We start from the raw sequence: 16487 nt of genomic DNA, 5'->3' as shown, positions 1-16487 counted from the left end.
ACCTAAGAAACCCAGCCACCTCCAGAGAAGAGGACTTAAATTCAATCCAAACTTCTTTCACAGAAACTGTACAGCTTTATGATAAATTTTCAGTTTAAAAACATAAAGGCCTGCAACAATTACCTACAGGACAGGCAACCCTTCAATCCATTACCACCTGAAACATAGCAGAAAAGCAACTTTACTCCTCAGACACTGTCTCCTAACGCCTTCCTAAAGCTAGTGCCCTCAGATCTTCTAACTCGTTCATGTTACGACCCAAATGAAGTGAAGGCAGAGTTACTGCTATAGAGCTCCCGGGCAGATCACTGAGTCATTTCAACCCGGCAAATCCAGAAGGCTGGTTTTCCCTGCTAGGAGGCCAACATAGTACAATAGTGCTCATGTAAGAACAAGTCAGTTCAGGCATCCAGGGAAGGTATACTCAGGCTTCTAAACTAATGTTCATTTCCCCGCTCTGGCTCCCTGTGCTAATTAAACATAGCACATCCTGCACCACTCTAAGTGTGATTCTGAATATAAAGCAAAGTGCCTGGCAGAGCTGGGCAAGCTCGAAGACTATTTAGTCCGATGCCTCCAGTCTACAGATGGAGCCCAGTGAGATACAGTGACAGCCCCAGGCCACTCAGCTGGCTCCGGGGCTTTGGGCCCAATCCAGGCTCTCTCTTTCCACTTTACAGTGAATTCCCAATTCATTTGTATTCACAAAATCATTTCACAGAAGAGTAAGGGGCACGGCTGCAAGGGTAAGAGAGTTTTGTTATTAAATACACAGCACATCATCACTCCCACATTTCAGAAACTGTCATTTTAAGCCCCTAAATACCAAAAGGTGCTTAGAAAATGAGATGGACATACCCTCTTAAATTACATTTCAGAGACCAACAAAACAAAGGGAAGACTTACTAGGCCTTAGCCAAAAGTTAAATAATGGCTGAAAGCAATTCTGAAACTCATAACTGCAAAAGGTTGTTTTTCAGAGCAGAGGTGTATGAAATAGGAAAGGAGAAGAAGAAAACTGCTCCTCAAAGAGCACGGCCCACATTCTTCCTGGGACCTGTGCCCCTGCGGGCAGCCAAGCTGCCTGCCTGGCCGCCATGTGGCTGGCTGACATCCACGTGTCTGTCTGCAGCCTTTGAAAATACACAGAAATTTGTTTTGATAAGGAAAATGGCTGTCTTTGGGAACCATGGGCCAAATACTTGAAAAACAGGCACTAAAATCAATGGTTTTCAGAGAGAGGAGAGCATGAAGAGACTTCCCTCTGAGGGCTCCAACACTAAAACTCATGAGCAGGAAGTCCTCGTTCCTCACTCAGTCTTCTCATTACATTATACATAGTTTTACATGGATCTCAAAGCCATCAACCAATTTACTGCTCTTTAAGAAGATGCACTCAATTCCCTACCACCCAAAAAGGAACAAAGAGAAGTCCTGGGTAAAGTATCAAGCATTTGGATTTTATTTTAAGCTCCAACCCAATTAAAAAAAAAATACAACAAAGCTTTCAGATTTTATTTCACCTCATTTTCTTTCCCTTGCCCACCTTCTGGTACAGGTGCTAATGAACAGTAGAAAGTTAGAGAGAAAAAAAAAAAGGCAGTGGAGTATGAGGAGAAAAGCCAAGGGCCTGGTTAAGCAGCTCCTAAACAACTGAGAATGTATTGAGCTGTTTAGAATTAGTGGTAAGGGACCCCAGAGCCAGGAAGCAAGCACACAGGGTTGTTTATGTCACCTTTCTGCTTCCAGGCACCTCTCAGCTTTCACAGGGCAAGAGGAAGCATAGGATTAAAATATAAAACCAAGAGCAAAACAGTTACATGGAACAAATCAGTACACAGAGAACCCATACCCTCCAAATGTAAGCCATAACAAGGTGTCTATGACTGTACTGTGCTTAAGTAAAACTCAAAACAACCAACATTTGACAAGTGGTACAAGCAGCTAGTTTTTTAAATTAACATATGATGATAACAACCTTTCTTAAAGCTAAAAAAGATAAGAAATTGTATGAATATTGATTTCTTTGAATTCATACAGAAAGCCATGACCAAATAATCAAAAAAAAAAATACCTATGGCATTAAGAGTTCCTTTGTGATTACACAAAGCAAATATCACACAAAAGTTATTTACATTGAACCGAACCAAAACTATCTTATGTATCAATTTTTTTAACATTAGAAAACTTAAAACAGCCCAATTTAAAAAGCACTAAACCTTCTTAGCTTTAGACACATATTCTACCAAATACTCTAAAGAAAAGGAAATAGCTTAACTCTGTAGCACTTAATAACAAAAAACTTTCCAAGGAAAACTGATTAAAATATAACTTCTGCTGCTAGGTAATCTATAAATATTTACTGCTAAGTCAACACAATTTATCAGCCTGGAAGTTTCAGAGCAGACAACAGGACTGTCCAATTTCCCTCGTGTTTTTACACAGCGGTAGCATCATGCTAACGAAGCTGTCAGATGCAGAAATGACATCATCTGCAAGGGAAGTAGACAGAGAGACCCTGACTCAGAGTCCTCTGCAGAGTCCTCTTTTAGGGAATTTTAGGGTCCATTCAAGGAAGCGATAAAGAAATAAACATAGATGTGTATCAACCTGTGACCACATTACCATCCTTATCTTTGGATGATAACTTGCTGTCTGTGTAAAACTCACATAAAAACAACACTCCTAGACACTGCAAGATGTTCACTTGGGAAAACCAAATGGTAGAAACTGACAAGCAACGCCAAGTGAGAAAGGCGACTGTGACGCCTGTACCTCCACGGACCTCTTCTCCTGTGCTTGGCTACGCATGAGCAGCAGTCTCAGTTCCTGCACCACCTCAGACCTGCAGGCAAACAGTGAGGAAGAGGGGGAAAGAGGAGTGGAAGGGAGGACAGGAGGAGAATGGGGAAGAGACAACAAACCTGCACAATTCACATCACTTTTCAAACTCAACTGAGTTCCCTTTACCACCCTAGCCCTTCCAGCTCATCTCGGACTTACTGATGCACACCTACCTTTCTGATCCTCACCAGAAGCCCCATATTCTGAAAGCAAAGAGGGTTACAAACACTATGCGGCACAGCGCGATACACAGTCACAGCCCCTTCTCAGGGCACAACCGGCGGCACGCCTGCTTTCATTACCTCTCATCAAGCTCCTCTAGCCTGCTCTTCACCGTGTGGGCATTGTTATCCTTGGTGATTTTCTGCAGGAGGTAGAAAGTCTGCTGGAACATACGCAGTAAATACTCCTCGAATTCCATAGGCACACAGTTCTTGGACATGAGTTCATTGATGCAGGACATGGCCAGGACCCCAAGCCGGCCACGCTCCTGACCCAAGACACAGTTCTGGCTGCTGCCGTTAACCGACGCCATCTTTCTAGCCCGGATGTCACAGCCAAAGCGCGCAAAGTGGAAGATGGTGGTAAGGAGGGACGGGGTGATGCTGGCAGACAGAGGAATCCAACTGAAGAGATGGGCCAGGCACTCCAAGGCCAGGGAACAGATATACTCACTCTCCACATCGAGGATGGGAATTGGCTGATTCAACAGTTTGGCTGAACTAGGGCTCTGCAGCAGATTACTTAGAAGGTCACCTGAAAGTAAAAAAGGCTTTGAAGGGCACCACTATCAGATCTCCTACAAACTACTTTAAGGTACTCTCCTTCAAAGACAAAAATCAATCAATTCAGTTACCTCAGAAATCAATATGTTCAGTATTAAATGCCAATTATAAAAAGTTGACAGCAGAGAGCTGGCATTGTGGTGTAGCAGGTAAAGCTGCCACCTGTGATGCCAGCATCCCATACAGGCGCTGGTTCAAGACCCAGCTACTCCACTTCTGATCCAGCTCCCTGTTAATGTGCCTGGGAAAAGCAGTGGAAGATGGCCCAAGTGTGTGGGTCCCTCATTCATGTGGAAGACCCAGCAGAAGCTCTGGGCTCCTGGCCTAAACCTGGCCATTATGGTCATCTGGGAAGTGAACCAGTGGATGGAAGCACTCTCGCTCGCTCTGTGTGTGTGTGTGTGTGTGTGTCTCCCTCTAACTCTGCCTTTCAAATAAATAAATAAATCTTTAAAAATAAAAAAAGTTCACAGCAAAGCAAAGTAACATCCTATTCTGATTCTTATGGGGGAAATATGGATATGACCTTAGCATTGACTTAAATTTAGTTTCAGTTAAGATTTGTGGAGTAGCAGTTTCCAGGAGGCAGAAAAAGTGGGGATGGGGCGCTGTTTTGCAGCTGTAAAACTCCATGCTTATCCAAATTATTCTTTTCTTCAAATGTCCCCCCAAAATCACAATCTTGTTTTTGAAAAAATGATATATGGTCATGAAGTGAATTTTAAAAATCCCTAATACCATATATAAAGCAAAACTCGATGGAAGAAAAGAGTTAAAACTTTCAACTCTTAACTGAAATGTAGGACCAGGAAAAAGAAGACTTACGAAAACTACCCAAACACAATTGTTAATTAAAACAAGGATAAACTCAATAACGTCAGAATTAAAGAGTTTCTAATCAATGAAAACAATTACAGGAAAGTGACCAGGCAGATAAGACAGCCAAGAAGATACAGTCACAATTTCTAACACCAAAAAGGGCCAAAATGTAAAATATACAAGAAAAATGCTGTACCATCATAAGAACAACCCCAATATGCAGGTGGGTAGTAGACACAAAGGACGATTTTCAGAAGAAATTCGAAGGGGGAACAAGTGCACACAGAGATATCAAATTCACTAGCAATCAGAAAATGCAAATGAAAAGGGGATGGGAAAAGAACACTGGAGGATGGCCCATGTGCAGGGTGAGGAGTGGCTGTGGGAATGTCCATGCAGCACTGGCAGGAGTAACAGCCACTCTGAAGGGATCCTGGCACTCCAAAGTCCTGGGACACATTCATATAGCCTATCACCTGAGCACTCCCCTCCTGGCAAAGTTCCAAATCCATCCTCATAAGGGGACAGGCAGTGGTCTACGCGGGTGTGGGAACTGGAGACAGCCTGGGGTCCTCATTAAGAGAGAAAACAGATAAAAGCTGGGGGTGCAGATGCAGATGCCATAGGCTAACAGGCCCAGGCAACACACGTGGGGAGACCTTCCAGACGGGAGCTGGACCAAAGTCAGCCATGGAATCACAGCAAAACCACATCATTACTTATACTGAAATACGTGGACACAAAGCAGGAAGGGTGTACAACATGCTACCCGAGAAAAGGATGTACACTATATACATACAAAATGGCTGTTCACTGCGGGGAACTAGGGCAGGAGGAGAATGAAGATGAGGGGAACAGATAAATGAGAGGAGCCTGATGTAAACCCATACTCCTCAAGTGCTACAACTAAGCACTTGTGATAAGCACCTGTGGTTTATTTACATTGTTTAAACCACACATCATTACAAAGCAGCAAGTCTCAAGTTTGGCCTGGGAACCCTAGAGGGTCCAAAATGCTTTTAGGAGTTGATAAATTCAAAGCTATTTTTAAAAAAACACCAAGATGGGGGCCAGCGCTGTGGCTCAGTATGTTAATCCTCCACCTGCGGCGCCGGCATCCCAAATAGGCACCGGTTCTAGTCCCAGATGCTCCTCTTCCCATCCAGCTCTCTGCTGTGGCCTGGGAAAGCAGGAGAAGATGGCCCAAGTCCTTGGGTCCCTGCACCCACGTGGGAGACCTGGAAGAAGCTCCCGTCTCCTTGCTTTGGATCAGCACAGCTCTGGTTGTTGCGGCCATTTGGGGAGTGAACCAGCGACGGAAGACCTTTCTCTCTGTCACTCTCTCTCTCTCACACTGTCTGTAACTCTGCCTCTCAAGTAAATAAAATCTTTAAAAAACAAAACACAACAAAAAAACACCAAGATGTTCTTTTCTTCCCTGGCTCTTGCTGTCTTGCAGGTGTACGGCAGGGCTTTCCCGGGGCTGCGTTATCCGTGCTACTGCATCAGACAAGACACAGAAGCTGTCTTTCACTAAACCACATATTTAAAGACATCTGCAGAAACGTAAAACAACACCACTCTTTCAGTAAATCTGTCTTTTTGTTTTGGAAAATAAAGTTATTTATTAAAATATATAATTTAACAATCATAATGGATTCATCATGGCTATTTTTAAGTGAATTAACAAATATTTATAAATTTTCTTACCTTTAATATCAATGTAACTCAAAAAAACTTTATGAGGACCTCTATAGTTTTTAAGAGTAAAGGGGCCCCAAGGACAAAAATCAGAGCACCCCCCCAGGCTATACATGGTCAGTGGATCCAAGAATTTGCACCAACAGAACTAGAATTTACCAGACCCACTCCCACAGCCACTGCGGCAGAACCGGAAGGGGCCAGGAATCCATGCTCTGCAAGCTCTCTAGGGGCTTCTTTTGCTTGCTGAATTTTTCGCAAGCACTGAACTAAAGGAAATCATCCAAAATGAAACGGGAAGAAAGCTGTACAATTATTTTAGAGAAAACAAAAGAGAAAAAAATCAAAACTCTAAGAGAACTTTCCTAAAATAGATGTGACTCAATAAAATAAAAGGGCATATTCTGTCCCAAAGAAAACAAATGACAGTGATCAATACTAAGAAACTGAGGGATGAGGAAAAAATGCAGGCAGAAAAAGCACACGCACAAAGGAGCAAACGTCTCCTTCCGATTTCTTCACAGTAACATTCAAAGCCAGAATATAGCAGCACAGGGTCTACAGTTTCCAGGGCAAAGCATGTGTGAAGAGGAAGGTGACTCTTCCTCAAGCACGTGAGACCCAGGTAACACACTGCCCTCGTAGTCTTCTCAAGGAGGCTCCTGGGAAATGAAGAGTGAAGGGATGGAGACGCTGTGGCACAGGGACTAACGCTGGCCTTGAAAGGAGCACAGAACCAGAAGTAAACACGCATAGACGCTACACTTGCTCATCTTTCACAAGCAAGACATCCCAAAACAAAGGTCTAAAAATCAGCACATGCAGTCAGAAACTGGTTCTCAGAACAAACATCCATGACAATAAGAACTGCCACCATTTGCTGTACTGCTGTTCTCTGCTTAGCCAGGCACTGAAAGCTTCACCTGCATATCCTCATTTAACGCTCACCTGACCTGCGAGTCACTAAGGCCTGCAGCCGGTGAGAAGTGTATGCACAGATCTGTATTTAAAACCATGCAATGTGTGGACGAGAAAGATATGACACTCTGACTTTTACTGCCCATCAAAGCTAACTCAGAACTGTAGTCTGTACATAGTTTCATTCACTACACATTTTTCTTCCCATTTGTCCAATCAAACAGAGAGGTGGAGGCTGCCCAAGCGCAGCAGAAAGGCACAGCCTGAAGGCAGGCACACCAGCCCGCCTGCTCTCATTCACCCTCAGAGACATCTATTCTCTTTTTGCAACCGAGGACACGGACAGCCAGAAAAGGTATAAAGGATCCACTCAAGGGCACAGAGTGAGTGGCAGGGGAAGGAAGCAGGGCAGAACTGGGGACACAGTTAAGGCCAACCCCTGGAATGATGTTTCACATCTCTCCCTGCTCCACCACTCACTGGCGATGGGAGCCCAGCAAGTTACACTACCTGAGCCGTTCCCTTATTTGTAAACAGGAGCTAAAACCACCACCCCATGTCACTGCAGTCTGTTCTAGTGAGATGAGGGGCCACTACGGGGGTGGGGTTAGGAAACAAACCAATGATTCCGGAACATCCTGAGAACTATTCCATACATACCCCTCAAACCTTCTACATCTCGTCACATTAATTGTTCAGACAGGTTCCTGGCCTCAGTTCAGACAGAAAGCTCAATTAAAAGAACACATAAGGGAAAAGAGACGAAAAGCCTAAGGAACTAATGACGGGGGACTGCAGGGGAATTCAGGCAAGCAGGGGCGGGATGTGCCAGGAATCAGCCTGCTTACTCACTGGCCCTAAGGGCTCTCAGGATGGACTTCCTCTACAAAACTAAGCTTGTGGTCAAAAAGCTGCACGATTTTCTAGAAGTTTCAGTGCTTAACTTGGTGTCTAAACTGCATACTCAGTTGAGCAAAAACATCAAAATAAATGTTGAGTAAGTCATCAGCAGTCTCCAATCAATGAAGCAAGACCTGATGACTTCACTTAAGCACCATAAAGAGAAAAAAATGAATACGCAATTCTTTTGTTTTTTTTTTAAAAGGGGAAGTATATCAGTTTAAAAGCTTACTTAACTCCTAGCCACCATCCCCCACGACAGACTCAAGTTACTTTGCTTTCCTCAAACCAAATTCAAGACTTTAAAAAAATGTAATACTGTCTAAGAGGCAGTTCTGAGTAAGCAGGCATGCCATCTTTGGCTTTGCTATATGAAGGCAACGTCAGTTCACATTGTATTTCACTCAGCCTCACAAACAAAACTGAGGCAACACCTAAGAGGTAACCATCTAGTTCTGATGTTCCCTAACTTGGCCCCAAGAAAAATAAAGCCTACCACAGCATAAACTGAGCTAGCTCAAAGCACACATCTGATCAAAGGCAACTAAAGCACATGGCTTTCAGCAGTGGAAAAGAATCCCAGAAAAACAAGTCTTACCACAGTAAATGGCCACTGCTAACCAAATGCTAAGCTGGTCCTGCACCACCTGAAGACAAATCGAATGTGGAAGAACTACTCTTTGTGAACTCTATTTACATGAAATGAAGAGCTTAAAGACTGCAAATTGTACAGTATTGAAAAGTGTTCGTTCAGTTATAAAACTAAATCCATGTAACCTCTGCAAATCTTTCATTAACCATTCAAATGTAAAATATAAATGTGCTAAGCTGCCTCAAATATCCACCTAAAGAATGATGGTTGCACATAGTACAAATAAAAGTCCCACTTTTACAGACTTTAAATAGACTCTTAAACTCTCTAACAGTTTGCAATCCAAGTACAATATATGGAATTTGGAATAAATTAGCATACTATGAGCAGTCCCCCAAACTTCATGATATATTTAAAACTGTAAATAATACTGCAAGCATTTCAACTTGCATATGCAGACAACAAGCTACATCTGGGCTTAGAGATGCCTCATTTCAACAGCCCACTGCCTTAGGTAAGGAAGAAAGATGTGGAAACGTTTCTCACTAGCCACACCAACCTTTACAGGACAGGAAGAAGAATGTGCCAACTCACAGGATGTACTCTACTTGGAAAGCATTTGTGATCACTGAGTGTCAACAGAAGCATTAAGAAACCAACAGTTCCTGCTCAGCTACAATTTCCTTTCTCCATCCATCCTTAAAATTAGTCATTTTTAGATGACCTGCACTGACTTTTGAAAGAGATATCAGTAACTGTGTACAATAACCAGCAATCGACACACTACTGAATAACCACCGCAAATATGTACAGGCGTTCAGCAAATTATTCTTAACCAATGGAAACCCAATGCTGACTACTGCCAATTGGACCCCAGTGTGTCCTGGTGGCCAACAGAACTTCCCCTGAGCTTCACACATTCCTGTGTACCTCCCTGGGGCAGCTGCCCACCCTGCAACCTCTGCAGAATGCATACCTCCAGGCTCACACCAACTCAGGACAAGCAATGCGGCCAGGAAATTGGAGGAAAAGAGAAGGAAAAAAAAACATAGCCTATATTATGATGCCGGCGCTGCAGCGTAGCAGGTAAAGCCGCCGCCTGCAGTGCCGGCATCCCATATGAGCGCCTGTTCGAGTCCCAGCTGCTCCACTTCCAATCCAGCTCTCTGCTATGGCCTGGGAAAGCAGTAGATGATGGCCCAAGTCCTTGGGCCCCTGCAGCCGTGTGGGAGACATGGAAGAAGCTCCTGGCTTAGGATCAGCACAGCTCTGGCCGGTGCAGCCAACTGGGGAGTGAACCATCAGATGGAAGACCTCTCTCTCTGCCTCTCCTTCTCTCTCCGTGTAACTCTGAATTTCAAGTAAATAAATAAATCTCAAAAGAAAAGAAAAGAAAAGAAAAGAAAAGAAAAGAAAAGAAAAGAAAAGAAAAGAAAAGGAAAGAAAAGAAAAAGGGTAACAAATTTGGAGGGACAGCAATTATACATTGAATGGGCAGAAGTGGACAACATAAACATAAGATCAAAGGTGCCAGGGGCCGGTGTTGTGGTGTAACAGGTAAAGCCTTTCCTGTCCCAGCTGCTCCACTTCCAATCCAGCTCCCTGCTAATGGCCTTGGAAAAGCAGAAGATGGCCCAAGTGCTTGATCCCCTGTCACCCACGTGGGAGACCTGAATGAAGCTCCTGGCTTCAGCCTGACTCCTCAGCCCTGGCCATTGTGGCCACTTGGGGAATGAACCAGTGGATAGAAGACCTCTTGCTTTCTCTGGCTCTAACTCTGCCTTTCAAACAAATAAATCTTTTAAAAAAGAGAAGAAGATTAAAGGTCCTTCTCAGGACAGGCATCTGACTTGGTAGTTCAGATATCCATGTCCCATTACTGGAATGCCTGGATTTGATACCCAGCTCTGGCTCCTAACTCCAGCTTCCTACTAATGTACATGCTGAGAGGCAAATGTGACGATTTCAATAACTAAGTTCCTGCCACCCACGTGGGAGACCCGGATCGAATTCCCAGCTCCCAGCTTGGCCTAGTCCCAGCAACTGCTTTTAGGCAATGAACCACTGGAGACAAACTTACTCTCTCCTGTCTCTCCCTCTCAAATTAAAAAAAAATAAATAAAAATTAAAAAAAAGCACCCTCTTCATGATGGGCAAGGAAGAAGCAAAATGCAGTGTTCAAAATATTATGTAAGACAGTACAAGTACTTATGAGGAACAGCTGAAAATTTGCTACATGGAAAATATGGGCCAAAACGGAATAAGGCCAAAGAGAGATTAAGGAAGAATCAACACACATCTGAGGTAGGTAAGCTGGTGCTGACCCTGCTGAGATCCCCTGCTGCACTGAACAAGAGGAATGCCACAGGGACCATACCACTTTCTCCTGAGGTCGGGGATGGCGGTGGAGTGGCGGCAGTGACGCTGTGCTTGTCCCAGACAGTCTCCAAGATACCTATCAAGAAAGAAGGAACTGAGTGTAAGAGAGTCATACAGCCCCACATGTGAAAATCAGATTTAGAGAAATGACTCATTGACACCTTTGATCAAACATCAATATTTAAACATCTCTCTCTGCACCCAATGTCCTCTGGCAGCTAGCAGCCGTGCCTCACCACTGCACTGCCCACCATCTTCTGGAGGGCACTGTCCCCACTCAGAGGATCTCCATTGCGCTACCCTGACCTTACAGTGTGGCCTCTCCTCACTATTTCCCCCAACACTGGCCTTCACCAAGGTCACCTGTGTCAACTTAGAGGCCACTTTAATCCTGATTCTCCTTGACCACTCTGTGGAATTCCAGGCAACTGCCCAAACCCTTCTGCCAGCAGAGGGGCCTTGGGTACTGCTCTTTCCTTGTTTTCCCCAGTTTCTTTGAACTCAATTCTCTCTTCTGCCCACCCATCGCTGACACACCCACCTCCCAGATTCCCTCACTGGCCCTCCTTTCACTGTCTCTGCTGGACTCAATCACCCTCTGTCATGGCTTCAACAGGCAGACTCTGAAGTCTCACCAGTCTGTCTGTCTGTCTGTCTGTCTCTCTCTCTCTCTCGATTTCTCTCAGCCCAAAACTCACCTTGACTACACAACAGGACTTTCAAAAGTTTATGGATAACAGAATAAAATGGTATATATTTTGATGAAAAATTTTTTTAAACCCACACATGATGGGTTTTCAAAAACGCTCATGGAGGCCGGCACCGCGGCTCACTAGGCTAATCCTCTGCCTAGCGGCGCCGGCACACCGGGTTCTAGTCCCGGTCGGGGCGCCGGATTCTGTCCCGGTTGCCCCTCTTCCAGGCCAGCCCTCTGCTGTAGCCAGGGAGTGCAGTGGAGGATGGCCCAAGTGCTTGGGCCCTGCACCCACATGGGAGACCAGGAAAAGCACCTGGCTCCTGGCTCCTGCCATCAGATCAGCGCGGTGCGCCGGCCGCAGCGCGCTGGCTGCGGCGGCCATTGGAGGGTGAACCAACGGCAAAGGAAGACCTTTCTCTCTGTCTCTCTCTCTCTCACTGTCCACTCTGCCTGTCAAAAAAAAAAAAAAAAGCTCATGGAAGGGGCCATGGCGCAGTAGGGTAATCCTCCACCTGTGGCTCTGGCATCCCATTTGGGCACCAGTTCAAGTCCCGACTGCTCCTCTTACAATCTAGCTCTCTGCTATGGCCTGGGAAAGCAGTAGAAGATGGCCCAAGTGCTTGGGCCCCTGCACCCAAGTGGGAGACCAGGAAGAAGCTCCTGGCTCCTGGCTTCAGCTTGGCATAGCTCCGGCCGTTGCGGGTATTTGGGGAGTGAACCAACAAAAGGAAGACTTTTCTCTCTGTCCCTTCTTCTGTCTATAACTTTACCTCTCAAATAAATAAATAAAATCTTAAAAAAAAATAGCTCATGGAAAATGCATATTATGAAGAAAAACAATGCATGGATTTTAAAAAATGTTGGCACCAAAGTAAGCTTTTCTTTTAATTCCCTTTTCCATGCACTCTCAGAAGTACTGTCAGTATACCAAACTGTCAGTTACATGACAGGAACTTCGACACAAGGCAGACATCCACAGAGCTGCATATACTCCAACTATATCCTGAACATCGCTACCTGGATAGCTTTCTCTCAAAAACCTGCCACTAAGCTTCTTCCATTCCTCATCCAGTAAATGGTATGCTCCACACATCCGGGCAGCCGGCCCCTGCTCAGCCCATATGGCATGGCCAGCCTCCGGGCCAGTGCACACAAAGGCTTCATCGAAGTGAACCATTCGCTGTTCCTTCAGTGTGGGTCTTTTCCTTGCTCAACCCCTGACCTGCTCTTCTGCCCTAATCCCAACCTAACTGCTACTTGTCCCCATCCCTCAGAATGTCAACCAGCTGTTGCCTCTTCCAGGAAATCTTCTGCCTGCTCCATTTTGCCTGCACATAAAACATACTTCTATAATTCTTAAGACACTGTTTAAAAAAAAAAAAAAAACAGGTGCAGGCATTTGGTCAGTGATTTAGATGTCTGCATCCCAGATCAGATTGCCTGGGCTCCAGTTCCGGCTCTACTTCCAAGTCCAGCTTCCCACTAGTGCACATCCTGGGAGGCAGCAGGTGATGACTGCAGCACCTGCCACCCACACAGGAGACCTAGTGGGAGTCCCAGGCTCCTGACATCAGCGTAGCCCAACCCTGGATGCGTGGGCATTTAGGAAATTAAACAGTGAATGGACGATGTCTCTTTCTCTTTGTCTCTGTCTCTCTCAGATGAATTAAAAAATAAAAAATTGAAACCACTATTTTTTGTTTACTTATCTCTCCCCTATTAAAGTGTAAATTGCTAGAGGGCAGAAACCGCGTTTTATTCTGTTTTACATCCAACAAAGAAACTGGAATATAAGATGATCATAGGGGCCGGCACTGTGGTGCAGTGGGTTAAAGCCCTGGCCTGCAGCACCGGCATCCCATATGGGCACTGGTTCTAGTCCCAGCTGCTCCTCTTCTGATCCAGCTCTCTGCTATGGCCCAGGATAGCAGTAGAAGATGGCCAAAATCCTTGGGCCCCTGCACCCGGAAGAAGCTCCTGGCTCCTGGCTTTGGATCAGCGCAGCTCCGGCCATTGGGGCCATCTGGGGAGTGAACCAGCGGATGGAAGACTTCTCTCTGTCTCTACCTCTCTCTGTAACTCTGTCTTTCAAATAAATAAAATAAATATTAAAAAAAAAAAAAGATGATCATAAAGGTTTGTAAAGATAATCTAGTCTCAAGACACTTAACACTACAACATGGATAAATCTTGAAAACATTATGCTAAGGGAATGAAGTCAGACAGAAAGGTCATATATTTTATGATTCTATTTTTATGAAAAGCCAAAATAGGCAAATCCATACAGACAGAATGTACAGGAGTGGCTGCCATGGGTCTAGGGGCAAGAAGAGTAGGAAATGACTGCCAATAGCTACAGGGCTTTTTGTGGCATGACAAAAATGTTCTGGAATTAGACAGTAGTGATGGGTGCACAACCTGTGACTATGCTAAAAGCCACTGAATTGTACATTAAAACAGCAAATTTTGTGGTATGTGAATTCTATCTCAGTTTTTTATTTTTAAGCACAGTAGGACACAGAAGTGTAAGACATGATCCCTAACTCTAGAAATTTAACATCAATGTGGGGTTTCTCAGTTACCTCTACAGATTTAGGGGAGCATAGGAGCACGTGATTAAGTTCATTCTTGAACAATCATTCTTTTTTTTTTTTTTTTTTTTTTTTTTGACAGGCAGAGTGGATAGTGAGAGAGAGAGACAGAGAGAAAGTTCTTCCTTTTTGCCGTTGGTTCACCCTCCAATGGCCGCCACGGCTGGTGCGCTGCAGCCGGCGCACCATGCTGATCCGAAGGCAGGAGCCAGGAGCCAGGAGCTTCTCCTGGTCTCCCATGCGGGTGCAGGGCCCAAGCACTTGGGCCATCCTCCACTGCACTCCCTGGCCACAGCAGAGAGCTGGCCTGGAAGAGGGGCAACCGGGACAGAATCCGGCGCCCCGACCGGGACTAGAACCTGGTGTGCCGGTGCCACTAGGTGGAGGATTAGCCTAGTGAGCCGCGGCGCCAGCCGAACAATCATTCTTTCAGCCAATTTTCAGTGCCCGCCACATGTCAAGCACTAAAGAAGATATACAAAAGAGAAAAGTTCCTAGATATCTGGGTGGAGGCACTAGAGAGAAAAATACTTCTTACCACGGGTAGCAGCCAGGCCACAGCACCTCCAGGGTCTATGGCTGGCACTGCACGTGCTACCTCCCCAACATGCAGGCTCCAGCAGCAGCACAGGAGCCACAGCCCTTGGGTCCCGGTGTGCTCCACCCACTCTCTTCCTTTCTTCCTGTCTCACTTTGCGGTTTGCTTCCTGTTTGCTCTCATCCATTACACACAATAAGGCAGCTCTCATCAGACAGAAGAGGTGAAATACCACAGACAACTACAACCTGGTGCATGGGCTGATACCATGGAATGGGTGGTTTTCACATCTTCCAACTCTGACTTCTGATCTTTAGTTCAAATTATTTTAAGCGACTATCACTCACCTTACTTTAAGTGCTATAACCAACATTTCAATTGCTTTGCTATGATCTGGACTATACTTCATTAATCACAGTTATAACGAGGACCAAGTAATGAAAGACTAAAGGAAAACTACTAACAAGCCTGTTTTGAGGTACTGTTGAGTGCTAGACACTGGGCTATAGGTGCTGGGAACGTAACACAGAATTCTTTGTTTTATGCTTAGTCTCAGAAATGCTGAGTGCCAAGACCTGAGCTCCGGGGATCCACGGCAGGCTACTGGCCTTGGCACCACCAGACTGCTCACCTGTCAGGAGCCCAAGTACTGTCTGCACCTGGTCCAGCAGCAGCTTCCGCAACTCCTCCTTCCGAGCCACACTGAGGTCCTCCCGGGGACAAGCCAGCTCTTCTGAAGTTGTCTTCAACATGATCAGCCCAAGGGGGGTTGTCACGGGGGACTGGATCAACTGCCAGGAAAAACAAGTTCTGAGCACAGCATCAACTAATAAAGTACAAAGAGGACTCAGTAGTACTAAACTTGTGAAGTATCTCTATGCTTATTTAATATGAGGGGCCAGTACTGTGGTGCAGCAGGTTAAAGCCCCAGACTGCAGTGCCAGCATCCCATACGGGTGCCGGTTTGAGTCTCGGCTGCTCCACTTCCGATCCAGCTCTCTGCTGTGGCCTGGGGAAGCAGCAGAGGATGGCCCAAGTCCTTGGGCTCCTGTACCCATGTGGGAGACCCAGAAGAAGCTCCTGGCTTCGGAACAGTGCAGCTCTGGCCACTGTGGTAATTTGGAGAATGAACCAGGGGATGGAAAATCTCTCTCTCCCCATCTCTATCTCTCTCTATAACTCTTTCAAATAAATAAAATTTTTTAAATATCCTATATGAACAGCCTACATAAATCAACACTAATCAACACACACACACACACAAATTATGCTCCATATAACAATGTTTCCATCAACTACAGACCACATAGACAACAATAGTCTCCTATGATTATAATGGAGCTGAGAAACTCCTACGGCCTGTATTTTTACTGAATCTGTCTCATGTTTAGCCATGTGTTATAAGTGCCTGTAGCATTCAGGACAGTAATATGCTGCCCAGGTTTGTGGCCTGACAGGAACCAAGTCTGAGTCAATACATGTTACTGGGACACAATCACCGAACAATACCTTTCTCAACTGCATTCCCCATCAGAAAACACGGAACTGCAGGTATACAGAGCGATGCAGACATCAGCGACTGGGCTACACAAGCCAACCTGTGGTCTCTTGAACATTCAGGCTAACTAAATTTCACAGCTCTAAGCAAGCTTTGCAGGCAAGCCAGCAACAGGCACACAGGACTAGGGTCATGATCCCGCAAATCCCTTGTGCCGATCTGAAG

The 16487-nt window shown here is 45.3% G+C and overlaps 1 protein-coding gene across 3 annotated transcripts in view; it reads right to left on the bottom strand.

The window, feature by feature from the left end:
- LOC100350325 (exportin-6) overlaps positions 1-16487 on the bottom strand; it is a 123138-nt gene that overhangs the window by 57297 nt on the left and 49354 nt on the right. For all 3 annotated transcript variants that reach the window (XM_008257959.4, XM_017342572.3, XM_017342571.3), the window contains 3 exons: positions 15396-15555; positions 10937-11014; positions 3147-3600 (listed from right to left, as the gene is read on the bottom strand). In XM_008257959.4, the coding sequence (XP_008256181.2) occupies positions 3147-3600; positions 10937-11014; positions 15396-15555 (692 nt within the window). The remainder of the gene's footprint in view (positions 1-3146; positions 3601-10936; positions 11015-15395; positions 15556-16487) is intronic.

Source organism: Oryctolagus cuniculus, chromosome 19 (genome assembly GCF_964237555.1).
Source record: "Oryctolagus cuniculus chromosome 19, mOryCun1.1, whole genome shotgun sequence".
Classification (NCBI taxonomy): Eukaryota; Metazoa; Chordata; class Mammalia; order Lagomorpha; family Leporidae; genus Oryctolagus; species Oryctolagus cuniculus.
Note: the sequence above shows the minus strand (reverse complement) of the source record. Positions and strands in the feature narration are given on the sequence as shown.